Source organism: Carassius carassius, chromosome 49, assembly GCF_963082965.1.
Source record: "Carassius carassius chromosome 49, fCarCar2.1, whole genome shotgun sequence".
NCBI classification, from domain to species: domain Eukaryota; kingdom Metazoa; phylum Chordata; class Actinopteri; order Cypriniformes; family Cyprinidae; genus Carassius; species Carassius carassius.
This window is the reverse complement of record NC_081803.1, coordinates 3,584,818-3,602,837: the sequence shown is the minus strand read 5'-3', so window position 1 is coordinate 3,602,837 and position 18,020 is coordinate 3,584,818. Positions and strand designations below refer to the sequence as shown.

General features: G+C 37.6%; 1 protein-coding gene across 5 annotated transcripts in view; it reads left to right on the top strand.

The window, feature by feature from the left end:
• Window positions 1-1,188: 1,188 nt before the first annotated feature.
• The window catches only part of LOC132132113 (SH2 domain-containing protein 3C-like), a 47,766-nt gene continuing 30,934 nt past the window's right edge, over window positions 1,189-18,020 (top strand). For 2 of the 5 annotated variants that reach the window (XM_059544370.1, XM_059544369.1), the window contains exons 1-3: window positions 1,189-1,323; window positions 2,438-3,149; window positions 6,990-7,029. In XM_059544370.1, coding sequence (XP_059400353.1) covers window positions 1,305-1,323; window positions 2,438-3,149; window positions 6,990-7,029 — 771 coding nt within the window. In that variant the 5' untranslated portion in view covers window positions 1,189-1,304. Of the gene's footprint in view, window positions 1,324-2,437; window positions 3,150-6,989; window positions 7,030-12,990; window positions 13,327-18,020 lie in introns of those variants that run through there. The other 3 variants (XM_059544372.1, XM_059544374.1, XM_059544373.1) reach the window with 3 other exon arrangements.

Below are 18,020 nucleotides of genomic sequence, written 5' to 3'. Positions count from 1 at the left end.
ACAGACACAACAGAAACTAGCAACACCCTTTTAAACTTCTCATTTCTCACCTCACGCACTGCTCACATTCATGCAGGAAGTAAGCTCGAAGCAGATCGCAAGAAAGGAAGTGGGATGCAACACATTTATAAACAATACTGTTGCTTCTTCTGCAAATGTATCTGGTCTGCTATTGTACATGTGGAGATGAAGATCAGTCCTCCAAACACTGTAGGTTTTTAGCTACAGCTCAATCCATAGACAAATGTAATTTATCATACATTTATGTTTTTTTTAAATAATTGAAAATATGCCATTTAAATAAATATATAAAGTTATAACGCAATGAAGAAGAAATGTCACTTACATTATATATTGTTCCATATCCTAATTACAGTTTATTTTTGCCTAATTATGCTCATAATTTGGTACACATTAATCTTGACTCAGATAAATAAAAAAATAAATAAGACACAATGAAGATGCAATGTCACTGACATTATGAATGGCTTCATAACTTAATTACTGCTTAGTTTTGCATAATTTTGCTCATAATTTGGTGTACAATAAACTCAAGGCCAAATAAATATATTAAATAAATAAATAAAGTTATGACAAAGGAAGAAGTGTCACTTATATTATGTATTGTTTCATTATTTAATTACAAACTGTTTATTTTTGCCTAATTTTGCTCATAATTTGGTGAGCATTCAACTCAACTCAAGGCCAAAAAAACAAATAATAAATAAAATGAATAAATAAAGTCATGATGTGAAGAACAAAAAAATATTTATATGCTAAGATTAAAAATATTTGTAAAATGTGAAATTTACTTCGTTGTACCTTAAATTTCAGAAGTGGCATATACAAGCTACAAAAACCTTTTTTTATAATAAGGTAATGTGAATAAAAGTTGAATGATATAAATATATATATATAAAGTATTAAATATCATAGTATAAGGTGATGCACATTTTGTTAGACATCATTTCATTCAGTCTGAGATTGAGACTGAATGCAGATACTGAGATACGATGTCACCTTTGACAGAGTGCCCCATGAAGCTCTCCCGAATGTCAACATCCAGTGCTATTGAGTAAATATGGCATTACTGGTAAGTACAGATCACATGTATCCGCCCAGCAACCACAGGAAGTCCTTCTGCTGCTGCTGCTACTTACACAGCATCAGCCTTGTGCAGCGGAAGTGCACACTATCTACACACACACAGACAAACACACCTACAAGAGCAAGAAGTGAAGACTTGTGGCTCCCCGTCCCGGAAAAGACCGTCTGCATCCTGTCGGACACAGGAGAGAGAAACCATGATTAAACGCAAACTAAGTGAGTATATTTGATTGAGCACCTCCTTCGTACTGCAATATTATCTTGCCATGAGGTTTCTTATTGTGGTTAAAGTCTCTGGTCGGTTAAGCAAGACTAATAAAGATCAAAATGCCTTAAATAATGCCCCAGCGTCCTTGTCAAAGCTATCTCTGAGTTAAAAAGGAGCAGTTTGTTGAAATTATTGATTTTTATAATGGCCTTAAAGGCTAATGTTCCTCTCTTATGAAGGTTAGTGTATTTGAAGGCAGTGGTGCATAGACACTGCTACGTTTTTAAGAGGCTTTTTGTCATTTTGTTTCACATGCCTTGAGGTAAAACCAAAGCCAGGATCATTCTGAGGACAGTGATGGGATATGGGAATACTGTAATGACATTTGGGGATTCAACTGCACAAAGCAAATGAATGTACTTTAGACTAGATCAATATTAGCCGAAATGAACATCGACCAAGAAAAACAAACTCATGATTAAAATAAAAGTCATTTATATTCGATTCGTTGGAGTATTATAAGGTCAGAGTATATGGGATATATGGATAAACTGCATCTGGGAGATGTATTATAATATTGTGTGACACTATGAGAAAATACTTGTAAAAGCACAGTCATTAAAAACACACAGAAGTGAAAACCACAAAAGAAAAAGATCTAAAATCAGTCATGTATATTCACTCGTTCTTATGTCTATCATTCCAGAACAACAAAGGGTCTTTAAAACATAAAAATTAATTTCAAAAATATTTAAATTACCCACATGTTCATATACACATGCCAATCTATTCCCAATCAAAATATAGATTATTCATCACCTATTTATTGTATCCTTTGCCTTATTTAATGAACCTCGATTAATTGCATCCCAAAAAAATTCTGAAATATCTTCACCACTCAAAACTTTAAGGAATGTTAGCTGTAAGTATAACAGTGTTCTATTAACATGTTTAACACGTTTCCTTCAGCACATCTGCGGCCTCTAGTTTCTCACACTGCGCTGGCATGATCTTGTACAGCAAGCCCTATGTGCACCCTAAGCTAATATTATTTATTGTTTTACCAATGAGAGGTTAAGACTGAAAACCGTGCAGAGTTATACCTGTTTTCTCATTTCTCAGGCTTCAAGTGGTTTGGTAGTCTGACCAGCCTCCGGCGCAAATCAGAAAACCAGAAGGACGATGTCAGAGAGGTGTCCACCGACGATATGGGCATGCATCCACGGAGCCCGAGCTACGCCAGCTCCAGTGAAATGTACACGCACATGGGCACCATGCCACGAAACCCGAAAAAGAAGAGCAAGTCCAAGGACAAGACCAGCCTCAATCGGAGTCAAAGCATGAGACCTGCACAGGACCATGTAGTTGATTCCCCACTTCTCAGCGTTCTCTCCGGGAAGGGCCTGGAGGCCCTGAAGAACCCCATCGCAGAGGACAAGCCAGCTGCAGGAACCAGAGATAATCCCATTCAGAACCGTGAACTTCCACCTCCACCGACTATGGATGGACACTCAACAAAGCGGGAAGATTACGAGAAGCCAGTAGATGACTCTAAGCTACATGTTGATCCACCAAATGCATGTCCGGAAACTTCACCAGATCTGAGTGTGCCAGACAAAGAGCCAGACATCCAGCCAGTGCTGCCCAAGAAGAGACATAAAGAAGGAGACACCTCCATGAAGCTGGATGCTGAGGAGCTGCAGATGGACAATAACCTGATTCAGTTACCTCTGAAAATCAGCAGTCAGGTGGAGCAGAAGCAAGCAGCATTGGAAGATGCTAAAATAGGATCAGACTGCAAACAAGACAGTAAGGAAGAAGAAGATCCTAACAGGTAAGAATCAGCTACTGTACATTCCTTGATTCTTGAATCTGATCTTCATCGTTTGTTTTTACCCATTGAGTACAGTAGATACATGTAATAAGTACAGTACAATTAACATTAAAGATGAAATACCATTCACAATTCATTTTAATTGGATATTATTATGTATATTGAATGTGTGTCATGCTGAAAAAAAACAAACGATAGAAACTATCACAGAATCTGTAATGGTTTTACAGGTTATAATGGGAATTGTATTGGTTTTAATGGAAACGGTAAAGATACTGTATCTGCTGGTAATTTGTCACCTTTTATTGGTGGCTTGTTAAAACCACTAAATCCTAATGGAATATGTCTCGAAATACACTACAGGAAAACAGTTTTTAATGGTTTTTAATGGTTTTAATGGTTAATAGTTTGATGGTTTGTATAAAAGCATTGGTAGTGGAAATCATTAGAATTTCTGTCATGGTTTCTTTTTTCAGTAGGGAAAGTGTTTTTAAGAAATGGATATGTGACTAAATGCTTCAGAGGACAGCAATGTAACATGAATGCTATTGTTTCGGCAAACAGCATGACATGCGAATGTGATTTTTACACAACAGTTCAATATACAAGAAGTTAATATTGAACAACTAACAGTTTAAACAAAATACTGCAGTTAGTTTCTGTATTTTTGCAACGCCATTCGTTCCAAACAAATCCAAAGCTGAATGGACCAGCGAGCAACATACCTGTAGACTAGTGTTTGTTCCTGAATCATTTAGAGTTTACGAACAAAGCAATTAAATGAATGACTCGACCTGCTCATAAAGACTATCACTTATCGCCACCTACTGGCATACCGATGCAACCCACAGTAACTGAAAAATATCCCAAGTGAAGTGAAACAAACAATGACAAGCCCCAGTGCTGTTGGACTGTACTGTAAATCTGTATATTAATAATGAAGCAAATTAAGACATTAGTGCACTACAGAAACTGTTGACAGATAAACCAGATAGCTACACTTTAACGTCAAATGAGACTAATCCTCGTGTCTGACCACATACCGTGACAGTGTGGCTTTATGATACAGTCAATTATGACCCCTGCTTCTTTCTGACACTGGTTCATTGTACATGTACTACACCAGGACTGAAGTCATGCTTGAGATGTTCTCATGAGATTAAGACCTGCTCTGTGCGTTTACACATGCATTATTATACAGTTTATCTCAGGGGCCCTAGACGGTAATAACAAAAAAAGTGAGTTTATTAACATATGTTTGGGATTGGATATGTGAAAGTTTTTGGGCAATGATGGTGTTGAGTAGTCTCTTTTTACATCAGGCTTACATCACTTTCAGTTGTATAATAAATTATTTGTAAGTAATCATAATTAAATTAATATAAATACAATAATATTAATGTATTATTAATAATGGAATTAGAATATATTTTATTAATAACAATATATGGATAACATAAAAAATTTGATGATGATAATAATAATAATAATATTTAATATTTAATATTTAGTCTTTAATATTTAATATTTAATATTTGATAAATTATTTAATTATATGACCATTTTATATCACACGACACACTAAAATAATAATGTTATTATAATAATTTATTATATATATATATATATATATATATATATATATATATATATATATATATATATATTTATATATATTTTTTTTTTTTGCCACTTTCAGTTGCAGAATAAATTGATTGTGGCCTGTAAATAGGGATTTTCTTCTATTTCTTCAATTGCTGCTGCGTGATTCTGCTTCCGCACCACAAGATGTCATTGTACAATTCAAGACCTGACTTGGTGCACCTGAAGAACCACTGAACAATCTTTTTAAGCGATTTTAAAGATTTTAACATCATTTGAAAATGTTATGGATAGGTTTTTTTTTTTCTTTGAGGGATTCCTTTTCAAGAAGCATATTAGCATCTTGGGGTCTTATTTATATTTTAGGAGATATTCTGGCTTGGTATGTTCATTTGCATGTTTTCAGAATCATTCTACACACTCCAGTAACACTGCAGGAAATAACAGCAGATTTGTTGAGCATATGTGAAGGACCTTTGTTTCATTTCCTGTTTGTATATCGATTCTGCTCTCATACCTGTGTTTCAGAAAAGAAACTTGTGTTTAACACACTCTGTTTCACCTTGAATGACTCAGAGTGAAGTGTTGAGGGCATTCATACAGTACCTTCTCAGTGTCTTTGACACACTTCTTCTTTTCGGAAACGTTTTTCCCATGCTTGGCCTGATCTGACAGTGAATTTATTGTTGCTCATTTATCAAATAGTCTTGTTAAAAACTCTTTCCATGCTTATAAAAGCTGTCACTGGTGCTTTACCCTTTCAGATAGTACTAATATGTACATTTGCGATTCTAAACCTTTAAGGCACCAATATACTCCCTTTCGGGGTAAATAAATTACAAAATTGTATCTTTTGAAGAGGTACTGCTCCAGTGACATCTTTTGTGCTTTTATTCTGAGAGTGCATGGATTTTGACAAAGTACTTTTTGGTGCTGTGCTATACATTAAGATTTGAAATCTTCTTCAGTCGAGACTCTTTCACTTTAAAAATCAGTTATTAAAGCTTTTGAACATAACTAATAAATATTTGCCAGATAGTAACTGTTGTCTATGAAGTACAATCTAAATTAAAAACAAAATAAATCAATCATACATCTGATGTATGTTTATATATATATATATATATATATATATATATATATATATATATATATATGTATATGTATATACTCGTAATGTGTATTATTGGCTGTTTAATGGCTTTTAAAAGTAATATTTCCTTTTAATTTAATTCTTGTTGGGAATAGTCTTGCTTTGATTGCACCCCAAGTATAAAGTATAAAGTCTTGAAATCATAAAGATATTCATATTACTGTGCTCAAATCCTTGTCTCTGCACTTCCTGTTTTTTGGTTGAACATCATGTGATCCTCATTGTTCTGTTCATTGTTTCTCCTCATTGATGTGGCGTGCAGTAGGAGGAACGTGAACACACTTCTCACTTCCTTTGGTTGTTAAAAAAGGTCAAGTTCCTCTCTGAGTTTTATAAGGCATCCTGTTGCGTAAAAAAAAAAAAAAAAAAACGAACAAATGATGCAATCCATTTGACTGATCCATTTGATTTCACTGATGCTGTTTAAAGTTAAAGTGGCTTTCAATTTTTCATATGCTTAAATATGTATTATTATGCATTTCTCTGGAGTACTTGATTCTGATTGGTCAACAACTGCATTCTGTAGTTTAATGTTCTTGAAGATGGAAACTAAACTGTATTATTTACAACTCCTTAGGCGTTGGCTGAGAGAATCAAGCACATGATAAAGAAGGAGTTTATAACCATAAATCCAGAAGAATAGCCACAAGTCCATAAACAAACAGTCACAAATGTTTAGTAACATAAATCCAGATAATAGCAGACCATGAACTTAGGGAAACAGAGGACATAAATACAGGAAAGAATGGAATCAGTGAGAAAGAGAACAGGTTTGTAGAACTAACTAACAAATGAAAAACCATAGAATAAAAACAAGGGAACACTAGCAAACTGGAAAACACAACCAAACAGAAACGTGACACTTGTCAGATGACAACTTCATTTGCGTGTCAATTTATTCATTTAGATTGCATTGTAAGTAGCTGTGCATGAAGTGGGTTCATTTACACTCAGCCTTGCTTTGGAATTCTTATCAGGGTTTATTCGGCAATTATGAATGATTGAATGACTTTCTGTTTATTATATATTGCATAATACAAAATATGATTATTATGTGCTATTAAACAATGTTCTCCTTTTCACAGAGAGCTGGACACCACAGACAACCAGGGAGAATATGTACAAGTAAGGCCTTTTTTCTTTCTCTTATAACAATCTGTCTGTTCTTTGATTTAGGCTATATTTCAGGCTCAATCCCTGACAACTTGCTGAATATGGCTATTTCATGCTTAATTAGGCACAATTCCTGTATTCATTAACTAAAAGCACCATTTTGAGATGTAATAAGAAATTAATCTAATGAGTTCTTTTGGTATGTGCTGATTTAGTGCAAAGTAATGTTCTTCCTATCGCTGCCCTTATTTGCAGTCATTAAGATATTGGATTCTGCCTGTAATTGCAGTGTAGTGAACTCTGCTGCCTCTAGGTGGCGCTGTGAACTGCTCTTTAATTCCTGAAGCTCTGAAAGGAAAGGTTAGGTGTGGCAAGACCCACATGACCCTTATGCCTTCAAAACAGCATTCTCATTTACACACACTGCTAACATTTGTTTTTGCATAACTTTGTCAATGACACATGCACCTTCTTACTCTGGCACACTAATCCATTGTCTTTTTTTCTCTCTTCTTATGGATGGGAATAGTGAGGAATTAAACAATTATTGATTCCTCTTAATGGATCCATTTAATAGTTATTTTATTACTTTAAGAAAGAAACATTTGTAAGATGTTGACCTCTGCAAGTTGTTGCATATTATTCAACATATTACTGTATGCCATGCTGGGTAGTAACTGATTACATGTAATCTAGATTAAGTAATCGGACTACAAAAATTAAGTGCTTGGCAGTAAACACACCTGCCAATAAAGCTCTTTCTGATTCTGATTCTGACAACTGAAAAATAAAGTTCTCAAGAAATTTCAGTCAAAGAGCATCAGATTTCTAAAGAAGCCCATTTCCACCAATGAATAAAAAATAAAAAAGGATAATTGCGACTTTTTATCTCGCAATTCTATTTTTTTTCTTCTCAGAATTGAAAGATTTGAACAAAATAGTATTATCTTGCAATTCTTTTTCTTCTTTATTCACAAGTCTTTTTCCCCTCAGAATTTGACTTTATATCTTGCACTTGCGCGTTTATTCCAGACAGTTGTAAGACAAAAAAGTTTGAATTGCGAGATAAACTCGCGATTGCAAGAAAAAAGTCAGAATTGCGTGATATAAACTTGCAATTGTGAGTTATAAAGAGCATTGCAAGACACAAACTCAATTCTGAGAAAAAAACTAATCTCACAGTTCTTACCTTTTTTTTTTTTTTTTTATATTATCTTTTATTGGAAAAGCATGTGGAATTTCACACATTGTTGGGCACATGAAGTACATTACATTGCTTTACCATTTTTAACTTTTTAACACAAGAACAACAGAACTCAAGTGCGGGTGGCGGGGAAAACAAATTACATCCATACTATTTATGTTGTTCATTTAAACTTTTAAATCATTGTACAATTAGTAAGAAGCAGCAGTGTTTACAGAAATTCAGATCTAACCGGTTTAACATATTCCGTCCACTTGGACCACATCTTATAGAAAGTGTCCCTCTGCACTTTGAGTGAAAAGGACAGTTTTTCCATTATGAAGATCTCGTAAACAATGTTTATCCAGTCCTCAGTTGTTGGTGGTTCTGGTTTAAGCCATCTCCTTGTTAAAGCCTTTTTACTTGCTGCCAATAAGATGTACAGAAGTTTCTTGTCCTTCGAGTCCAGTTTCAGTTCTTACCTTTTATCTTGCAATTGTGAATTCATATCCTCCAATTCTGTCTTTATAACTCAGTTGTGAGATCATATCACGCAATTCTAAGAAAAAGTTCTGCCTTTATTTCTTGCAATTTCGAGTTTATATCTTGCAATTCTGACCTTATAACTCACATTTTGCAAGAATATATCACAATTCTAAGAAAAAGTTCAGTACTGTGAGATGTAAAATTGCAGTTGCAAGAAAAATTCGTAAACGGATTTCACTTAATAGGCTACATATGGCATGTATTGTTTTTATTATTATTGTGTTGTTGGAATTGTAGCTTTTGTGACTCACTTGTGAAATGTTTAGGCATAATGGGTTTTTGTGTAGTTCATTTATCTAAATTGTTCTAGGATGAAATGTCTCATTCATTGTTGATCTGTTTTAAAATAGAACTTTAAAATAGAATATGGTTTGTTATGGTTTTGTGAATGTGTGTTTGTCAGACCATAAAAAATTGCGCCCCCTATGAAAACGAAATTCCCTTTGTTCTTTTTCATGATTCCCACATAGATTTTACATTTGATATAAAGTGCCAAAACAGTACCATAGTTGTTTATTGTACTAACATCCCCAAACACCCCCCAAAAACCTTTGTAGTTTTATTCATAGGTATCAAAGTTTTTGATACATGTGCTGTAGATTATTGCAGTAGTTTGACGGGATACACAGCCTCCTTTCCCTCCACTTCTTGGATGCAATCTTTCCCTCTCTTCTCCGCCACAATATGAAACTTTAATGGTGTCTGAGTTAAAAATGAATCTCTGCTCTGAATGTTCACTGTAATGGCAAAAAACTGCTCTTTCAACTGGAAACAGAGATGAACGATAGGTCTTCACTGTAGAACAGAATGTTCCCAGTGGCCCAAGCACGTGTGATCTCTTGAGTTGTTCGTAATTGCGTTCTTCCATTCAGCTGTTGAAACTGATGTTTATTTTCTGCTGGGTTGTCATGTCATTATCTCGTCTGTTCCTAGATCTCACACCTTTCCCAGCACCTTAGGATTGAACTGTTAACCTTTCTGCTAGCCGCTAACACCAATTAGCAGTTTTCTTTCAGTAATTGTATTACTGAAAAGTCTAGTGAAATATACCAAAGTTGATCTGCCCTGGCAGTACTACAGTACTTATTTTGTACCACAGTGTTTACATGGTATATCTAAAAGAATTAACAGTAGGAGCAATATTTCATTCAGTGTATTTCTATGGGTGGTTTCGCATGTTTTTTTTTTGCGCACCGGGCAAACAAAAATGTAAGTCAGAATGCTTAGAAGAGTAATAGCTCAATTTTCCTCCACATGCCACATGATTTATGCTCTCATATTTAGGGGTTTTAGAACTTGCAATAGTAATAATGATGCATAAGAAGACAGAGATCAGAGACAGAGAACAGCTAGTGAAGAAATGCAGGCCATGAATTGATGTAGACCCATCTGGTGAAAAATGGGGGTTCTGATACCCCTCTTTTCCCCCTCCTTACTGTTTTTCAGCATGGAAATTTATACAGAACAGCCAGTTATTCTGTTTAAATCAAATAACTACACAGCTCTGCATTGATTAGCCCTGAAAAATGGACTAGGCCTCACTTGCTAACATGTTTCGTATGGTCTTCTATTACTGCAACAGATCAAACCAAATGACGGAACTGCTTTATTAGCGAAAGCAGCATGACTTGGGCAAAAGCCATACCACATGCCAACTACAATACCCAGAATTCGAATGGGGCTAAGCTCATTAATGTTAATTAGAAGGGGGAGGTAAGGGTGTTTTGGGGCCTGTAGGCACATAGATGTAGAGATGAACCCCATCCACCTCCTTACTGTCAGTTCCCTCACTGTGTCGAGCTCCTCTCCATTAAACTGCTGCACCCTGCCTGCAGGACACTCACTATGTAATTAATATTTAACTGAGAGAGAGAAAGAATGAAAGATTGAGGAGGAGTTGTGAAGGAAAAAGCCACAATCAGCATAGATACACACAACAGCATGAAACTGAAAACAAGAAATAGAGAGGGAACACAGGGAAGTAGAGAAATAGAACAGAGAAGCAGGAAAGAAGTAGGAAATCAAAATCTCTTTAATGTCCCAGTGGTTTATCTCCTAGCCATGAGATTCAATTTTGCTAAAACTGCTTTTCAGATTTGTTTCTCCTTCAGAGTTTCAGAAGTGATGTGTTCCTGCAACTTAAACACTAGCACCAGTAAGGCCAAAGTCATGGTTTCAATAGGATGGAACTGGAAGCATAATGACTGTTTTCAAACATATCCCTCCATCTGCCATTGGTGGAGCAAACAGATATTCCCTCCCCACACCATTGGTTGAGCCATTATTACTGGGTTGGTCTGGTCAGACACTCAAATAAATACAGCAACGCTTTGATAATACCACAACCCAAAGCAAAACCAACCAACAAAAAGTCTGAGCAGTAATTTCATCTCTGTCTGTGGTCACCATTTGTTTGTCACCATGTGTGTGCTTTCTGAGACTCCTCATCGTATGTGTGGTAATAACATTAAATCCTTTTCTCATTCAATGATCTCATGAGGCAAACACACACACCATAACACATGACATTAACCCACACACTAGACTACTCCACATGCTATCTTCTACTCTTTAATAGCATCAACTTGACATTCATCCTCCCATTGTCTCAGGCTGATGAGCGTTCAACATGAAGTGAACATGTTCTTACCGGATTATCTGCAAATGCACAATAGCATCAGTGAGATTTCTTTGCAGAATGGGTCTCGTCTAATTATATCTTTTGTTTTTTCATTGTGTGGCTTCCCTAGGTGATGCTGTAAGCTTCACTGCTCAGTAGCTAAGCTTTTTAGAGAACCAAATATTCACATAGATGCAAAATGCTGATGTGATCCTTATAGACAGGCAGATGACTTACTAGCTGTCTGGATTTAGATGATGTCCATTCCTGCTCCTGGAGGGCCACTATCCTGCAGAGTTTAAGTCATTATTAAACATATCTAAACCAGCTAATAAAGGTCTTCAGTATCACTAGAAAATTCCTGGCTGGAAGTGTTGTGGGAGGTTGAAACAAAACTCTGCAGGACACTGGCCCTCCAGGAGCAGGATTAACACCCCTGATTTAAAGGAATATCTCAGCCAAAAATTAACATTTACTCACCCTTACATCCAAACTTTTATGATTTACCTTCTTTCCATGGAACACAAAAGGATAAGTTTTAAAGAATGCTCAGACTGCCCAGAGAAACTCCAAAATTGTAGTTCATTCGACTTGCGTACAGTGTTTCACATCTTCTGAAGCCATACAATTTCCTGTGATGAACAGACTGACATTTAAGTCATTATTCACTGATATTCTTCCTCCTCCACTTTAGCTATTAAATATCAAGTTTTTAGTTATGAGGCAGCCTGCCATGCCATGTCTTGATGCATCAAGTTTGAATATGGAGAAGCACACATGAGAGCTAAATTTGAGATCCATTGTGGATGGCACAATTTTCTATGAATAACAACTTAAATTTTAGTCAAATTTACATTTTTGAGTAAATAAGAAAATTTTCTTTTCGGGGGGGGGGGGTGGACTGTTCCATTTAAGGATGCTGCTGTCAAAGCTTTGTATTGGTTGCCATAGTGAGGCGTCTATTTTGATGTCACAATAGTCCCCAGGGAGCAAACGCCCCACCCTAGACTGCTGTGCCAGAGTCAGCCTCATTTTATCTGGAGTAAGTATGTGTGTGTGTGTTGGTAGTATCCGATAGGGAATACTCAAGGACTGAGGCTCATAAGCGGGTTTTTACCACATTCCTAGAAAACATCATTTTATTTCCAAGCACAATTCACATCTAAATAGCTCCTGCTTGCCCAACGTCCACTTTATTAAAAAAATTCTCATACACCAATAGTCATCTGTTCCTTGTTTAACTGATTTCCCTGCATGTGCGACTTGATGGGTGTGGGAGTGTGTATGTGAATGTGGTGTGGGTGTCTATAGACTCTTTTTCCCTGACTGCCCCCCCACACACACTTTTTTTTTGCGGTCTTTCAAACGCGAATTAAAGAGAAAGATTCCTTTGAGTGGGTGCTGAATGCATGCGCCACATACCTCTCGCTCTCTGTCTCTCTCCCCCCAGCATTGTTTGGAGCCCTGGAGGAGGGGGTGGGTGGGGTTTTGGTGCCTGCAAGCATCTCTCTCTTTCTACATCCCTCCCTCTCCCCCTCCGATCCCTCCCCCCACCCATTGCTTTCATCCAAGAGCGATGAGGTAATCCCTGCCAGCGCTATGAAGCATAGCAAGCGCTAGAGTGAGAGTAAGAGGCAGTGGAACTGAGCAGGAGAGATATATTAAAAGTCAGAGAGGGGGAGAGAGAGAACGAGACATTAAGAGAGAGAGAGGAAGCTGGTGCATATCTGGGATGTCACTGGCTCCGGTGGAACAGTGATAGAACTGATCAGTTGCAGCAGTGGCTTGTGCACGGGTGAACAGAAGGGGATAGGGGCATGACCCGGGGCTTCTAGTGGACTCCAGGGGTGGTAGAGCTGAAGACAGGAGGACAGGAGCCATGACGGAGAGATGCAGTCTGTGGAGTGCCCTGTCAGCCGCTGCCTGCTGCTTCTACAGGGGCTCCTTCATGCAGGTGCAGGTGAGAGGGGGGCCAGCCCCTGAATGATTGTGTGTGAGCGTGCAGCTGCAGAGTATGTGCATGTATACACTGTTTGGTGCGTGAGAAAAGGTGTGGATCTGCATTACATCATCTCTAAATGTGCCTTCAGGAGTTTGTGTGTGAGAAGTGGAGGAAGATGCATGTCACATTCTCAGTGTGTGTGTTGTATGTAAGCATACATATTGCTGTGATTCCATCCAGGGCATCCGCTTGCAGGGTGAAGGGTGCCCCTCAGGGCTATGTGTTTGACCCAGTGCAATTGTGCAACCCCAACAACTGTGTCATTCCACCAGCCTCTGCTATGATATTACTGCAGAAGTGTGCGTGTGCATTTGTGTGAGTATGTGTGCCGACAGGGCTCAGTTCACTTTGGCTCAGCTGTAACACTAGTGCTGATGATGCACAGTTGGATGAGCAGGCAGGGCTCTGTTGTCACCCTGCGGTTATGTAGTGGATTGTAATGGGCTTAGGAAACAGGAAAATGCATCAAAGTAGTTCTGGAGGTCATTCTTTTTATATCTGAAACTGAAGATATATTGTTTCATGCAAGGCTCAGAATACAAAAAGCCATGCGTTACTCTGGTGAGGTCTGATACATGATCTCAGAACAACACATGATTTGAGTGGGGGACAACTGCTGTGTTGTCTTTTGAATGCTGGAAAAGGGGAATGGGTGTTGTCTAATTGTCCTCTATTTTAGCCAACTTGGACTGGATAAGAACAGTACGATTTTGGCTCTGAGTTTGGGTGGTGCACTAAGAACTATAGAAAAAAGGCCAATACTTATCTAATCTTCTTTTACCACCCTCTCTGTTTGTTTTTTTTCTGGTATTTTAAAAGGAAAACAGGGGTGTTCAATGTAACGAAATTCTAGTGTTTTGTTGTCCCCTATTTGCCAGAGTGACACTGTTTCTCACTATAATGCAGAGTTGCAGGTGCAGATGGTAAAAAAAAGTATCCCTATAAAAATTTGTTTTGTACAATACATTTACCATAAGTTATAAACAGTACCCAACAGGTACATTTAGGGTACTCCATACCAATATTTAATCTATATGCAGTAAACCAATGTTTGTTTAATTCAAGAAACAATAAATTTTTTGTATGTCTGAGCGGAAATTACAGTATGTTTACAGTTCTCAGCATTGTGCAGACAAGACATTTGGCAAGTATATATACAGCATAATCTTAGAAAGAGACTTATAAGCCGTATAAACCGTATAAGCACACCTCATACTTATGACAACATGGCATTTGCAAAGAACAAAATGAAACTACTCAAATCCATGTAGGGGCCATAGAGGTCCATAGACTGCCTGTAATGATAAATGTGTTCGTCCCATTGGCCACCTGAGCTCGGAGCCGCACCAGGAGTAGATGATTGGGTCCCAGCTGCAAATTGATAATAGTCATTCTGACTTAATATTCACATGCAGAAAAACAGACAGTAGTGAATTTCTTTGTGCCTTGAACCTTGTGTGTACCTTTGATTTAAACAGATTTTTGCTTTATGGAATTTAAAAGATAGTGGTATAGGTAGATAGTCCTAAAATCTAGTTTGGATCCATTCTGCCATGTTTCCCTGCATATTCTGATGTTGTATTGCTTTTTGAGCTGATTCTTCTGTCTCATTAGCAGTAAAGATGGTTGCCATGTTGATTCTAATTGGGCTAGGCTACTGCATGTTTATCAGGGACAACATCAACCCCAAATCCTCCATCTGCCTCTTGCAGTTGCATTTAATTGTTTCATCTTAATCCCCCCATTCTCTGCTGGCTGGCAGCTTGATGGTCCTTTCGTCTATGACCCCACTTGCATATGTGGTCATGCTAGTTTTAACCAGAGGGGATTATGGAACCACATTCACACTGAGGGTCCGAAACTAATACCCCGTTACAATTTACACAGATTGCAGACACATTAAGACTGGTGTTATTGTCTGGTTTGGTGGGTTGTTGTTCTATGCTGGTGCGTGATTCAGTTGCATAGATTTCCCCCATAACCTCTTTCCCTTCCAGTCATTATAAAAAAATATATATATTTTTTTTATTAATATTCAAATATTTAGGGGTATGACTCCCTCTCCCCTCTTTTGTACTTCTCTTTTTCATGTGTTTTTCTTTCTATCCTCTCCAAATCCTCTCTGGTGCCTCTGTCTCTTCCCCAGGGCTGCGGCTTTGCAGCTGTTAAACAGAAAAGTTCAAGAGTAAATCTGTCTGTTACTGAATGTGAGGATAACCTAATTACACTGGGCGGTTTTCTTTCCTAATGAACGCCATGCAGATTTGGAGTGCCATGATTTTTTTGTATACCTCCCCCCAAACTGCTTCTGTACCGATTTTTTTTCTCATCAGTTTGATGAATGTGGCTGAACTAGAAGTCCTTTATAGACTGGATTAGTATTCATTCATATTGTGTATACTTCTCAGACTAATGATGTTTGTTCTGCTTTGGTTATCACGCAAATGAAGATGCTGAAGTTGTCAAAAATGCTAAATTAGACACATAACATCTGTACAAAAGTTGGATGTATGTGTGTATCACACTGTTCCAACAAATGCTTGAAAAACATTTCAAACCTTCTAAACTGTCTGTTTGATTTATAAAGTTCCATACCGTCATTCACGTACTGCCCCAACAAACACCAATAGCAGACCAACTGCCTGGAAGATTCTATTAATCCCAAAGACTCCTTCAAAAGTTTAATTAGCTGGTTCATGTGTGTTTAATTGGGGTTGGTGTTAAACTCTGAAAGAACATGGCCCTCCAGAATCAGGTTCAGACACCCTTGACCAACAAGTTCATCACAAAACTCATGAACCACATTTATTGGGACTAGCTTTGTAAGCTAGCTTTTTGGTCATCCTGAAATGTCATAGATTAGTGGTATATATGTTTAAAGCAGTTTCTCCCAACTTTGGTCTTGGAGCACCTCTAACAACAACACATTTTGTGTGACTTTCTTAGCCGCTTTCAGGTTGATTTTGGTGCATTTTATTAGGGATACAAAATGTCCAGTATTGGGGTACTACAGGGCTAGAGTTAGGAAACTAATTATTTGATGTGAAATTTGATAATCGATTGCTTAAGCAAAAACGATGTTCTCTTTTATTTTGGAATATGATTAAACAATAATGTGGCTGAGTATTTGATTTGCCTTCACCCTGCCAGTGCACTACATCTAAGAAAGTAAGGGCTGGTTGTGTGCTATTTTAGATGTATTTCATATTTAAGTGTTAGTGGAATGGAAGTGGAATTAATAAGTTGTTTTTCAATTATCTGAACATAGATCAGAGGGCATTTTTTCACGGCTGGCCGTCAGAAGTCTTTTATGCTTCTGTCCATTTACGAGATCATAGAGAGCTGAAGAGACACTTTCAGCTAATTTCAGTGCAGATTTCACCAGGTCTGTCTTTCATCCCTCCCTCAACTCATCCTCTCCACTGCTTCAATATCCAAGACAATCACGTTGTAAATCCAATAGGTCAGTGCGATTGGTTGTTAGCTCTGAACAGTAAGTGTTTCTGTCTTAGGCGTCCACTATCAGACGCTTCAGTGACAGAGGTTTGTCAACACCAGCAGGAATTAATTTCCTCTGAAGTGAAAGATAAACCGATATCATGGCAGAGATGTCCTAAAGTTTCAGTCCTTCAGAGGATGTGTTGAGCTGGCGGGTGTGGACCAAAGCAAAGGGGACTGGGAAGTGGTGTAGGCTAGAGTAAGGTCTGTTTTGTATGTCCACTTGACCTTTATCACAGCTTGACCTCAGGGGTCAATGGGCAGCAGCAGGCCCTTTTTCTAGTTCACTGACAAAAAAGGTGCATGTAAGTGATGTCCAACCCTACTTCTGGAGAGCTACAGTCATGCAGATGTCAGTTCCAACCCTGCTCCAACACAACTGTCTGTAATTATCAATTGATTAGCTGGTTCAGGTGTATTTGATTGGGGTTGATGATGAAATCTTCAGGATGGCAGCTCTCCAAGAGCAGGGCTGAAGACCCATGCTCTAGCTTCTCTTTTAAACAAGGAGGGGGCCTTGTCATTACTTTTTTGTTTTGGTCACAAGAGAGGGGGCCACTTCAAGGCCATCAGTGGGGCTGCAGACATTAATCTTGATAGGTAGAATCAGTCACGCATGTAGGATGATCGGTGAAGGGGGTTCAAGACACAGCTTGTCCTTTTGAACAGTCTTTTTAATCCTGGTTATTCCTAAACAGTGTTCTGTACATGGCCTTATCTAGTGTTAAAAATATGACCATTACATGACTTGCCATTGTGTCTTTGTAGTCCAATATTCCTCAGTCTTTATGATTTTATGAGAAATTTTATGAGGTGATTTTATATCCGTTCACGTCGTTGTTGCAGTGTTTCAAAAATGATAGAAATTTGCGTCAGACATGCATGAGACCAATGTCAATGTCAATGTCAATGTCAATGTCACCTTTATTTATATAGCGCTTTAAACAAAATACATTGCGTCAAAGCAACTGAACAACATTCATTAGGAAAACAGTGTCAATAATGCAAAAATGATAGTTAAAGGCAGTTCATCATTGGATTCAGTTATGTCATCTCTGTTCAGTTAAATAGTGTCTGTGCATTTATTTGCAATCAAGTCAACGATATCGCTGTAGATGAAGTGTTCCCAACTAAGAAAGCCAGAGGCGACAGCG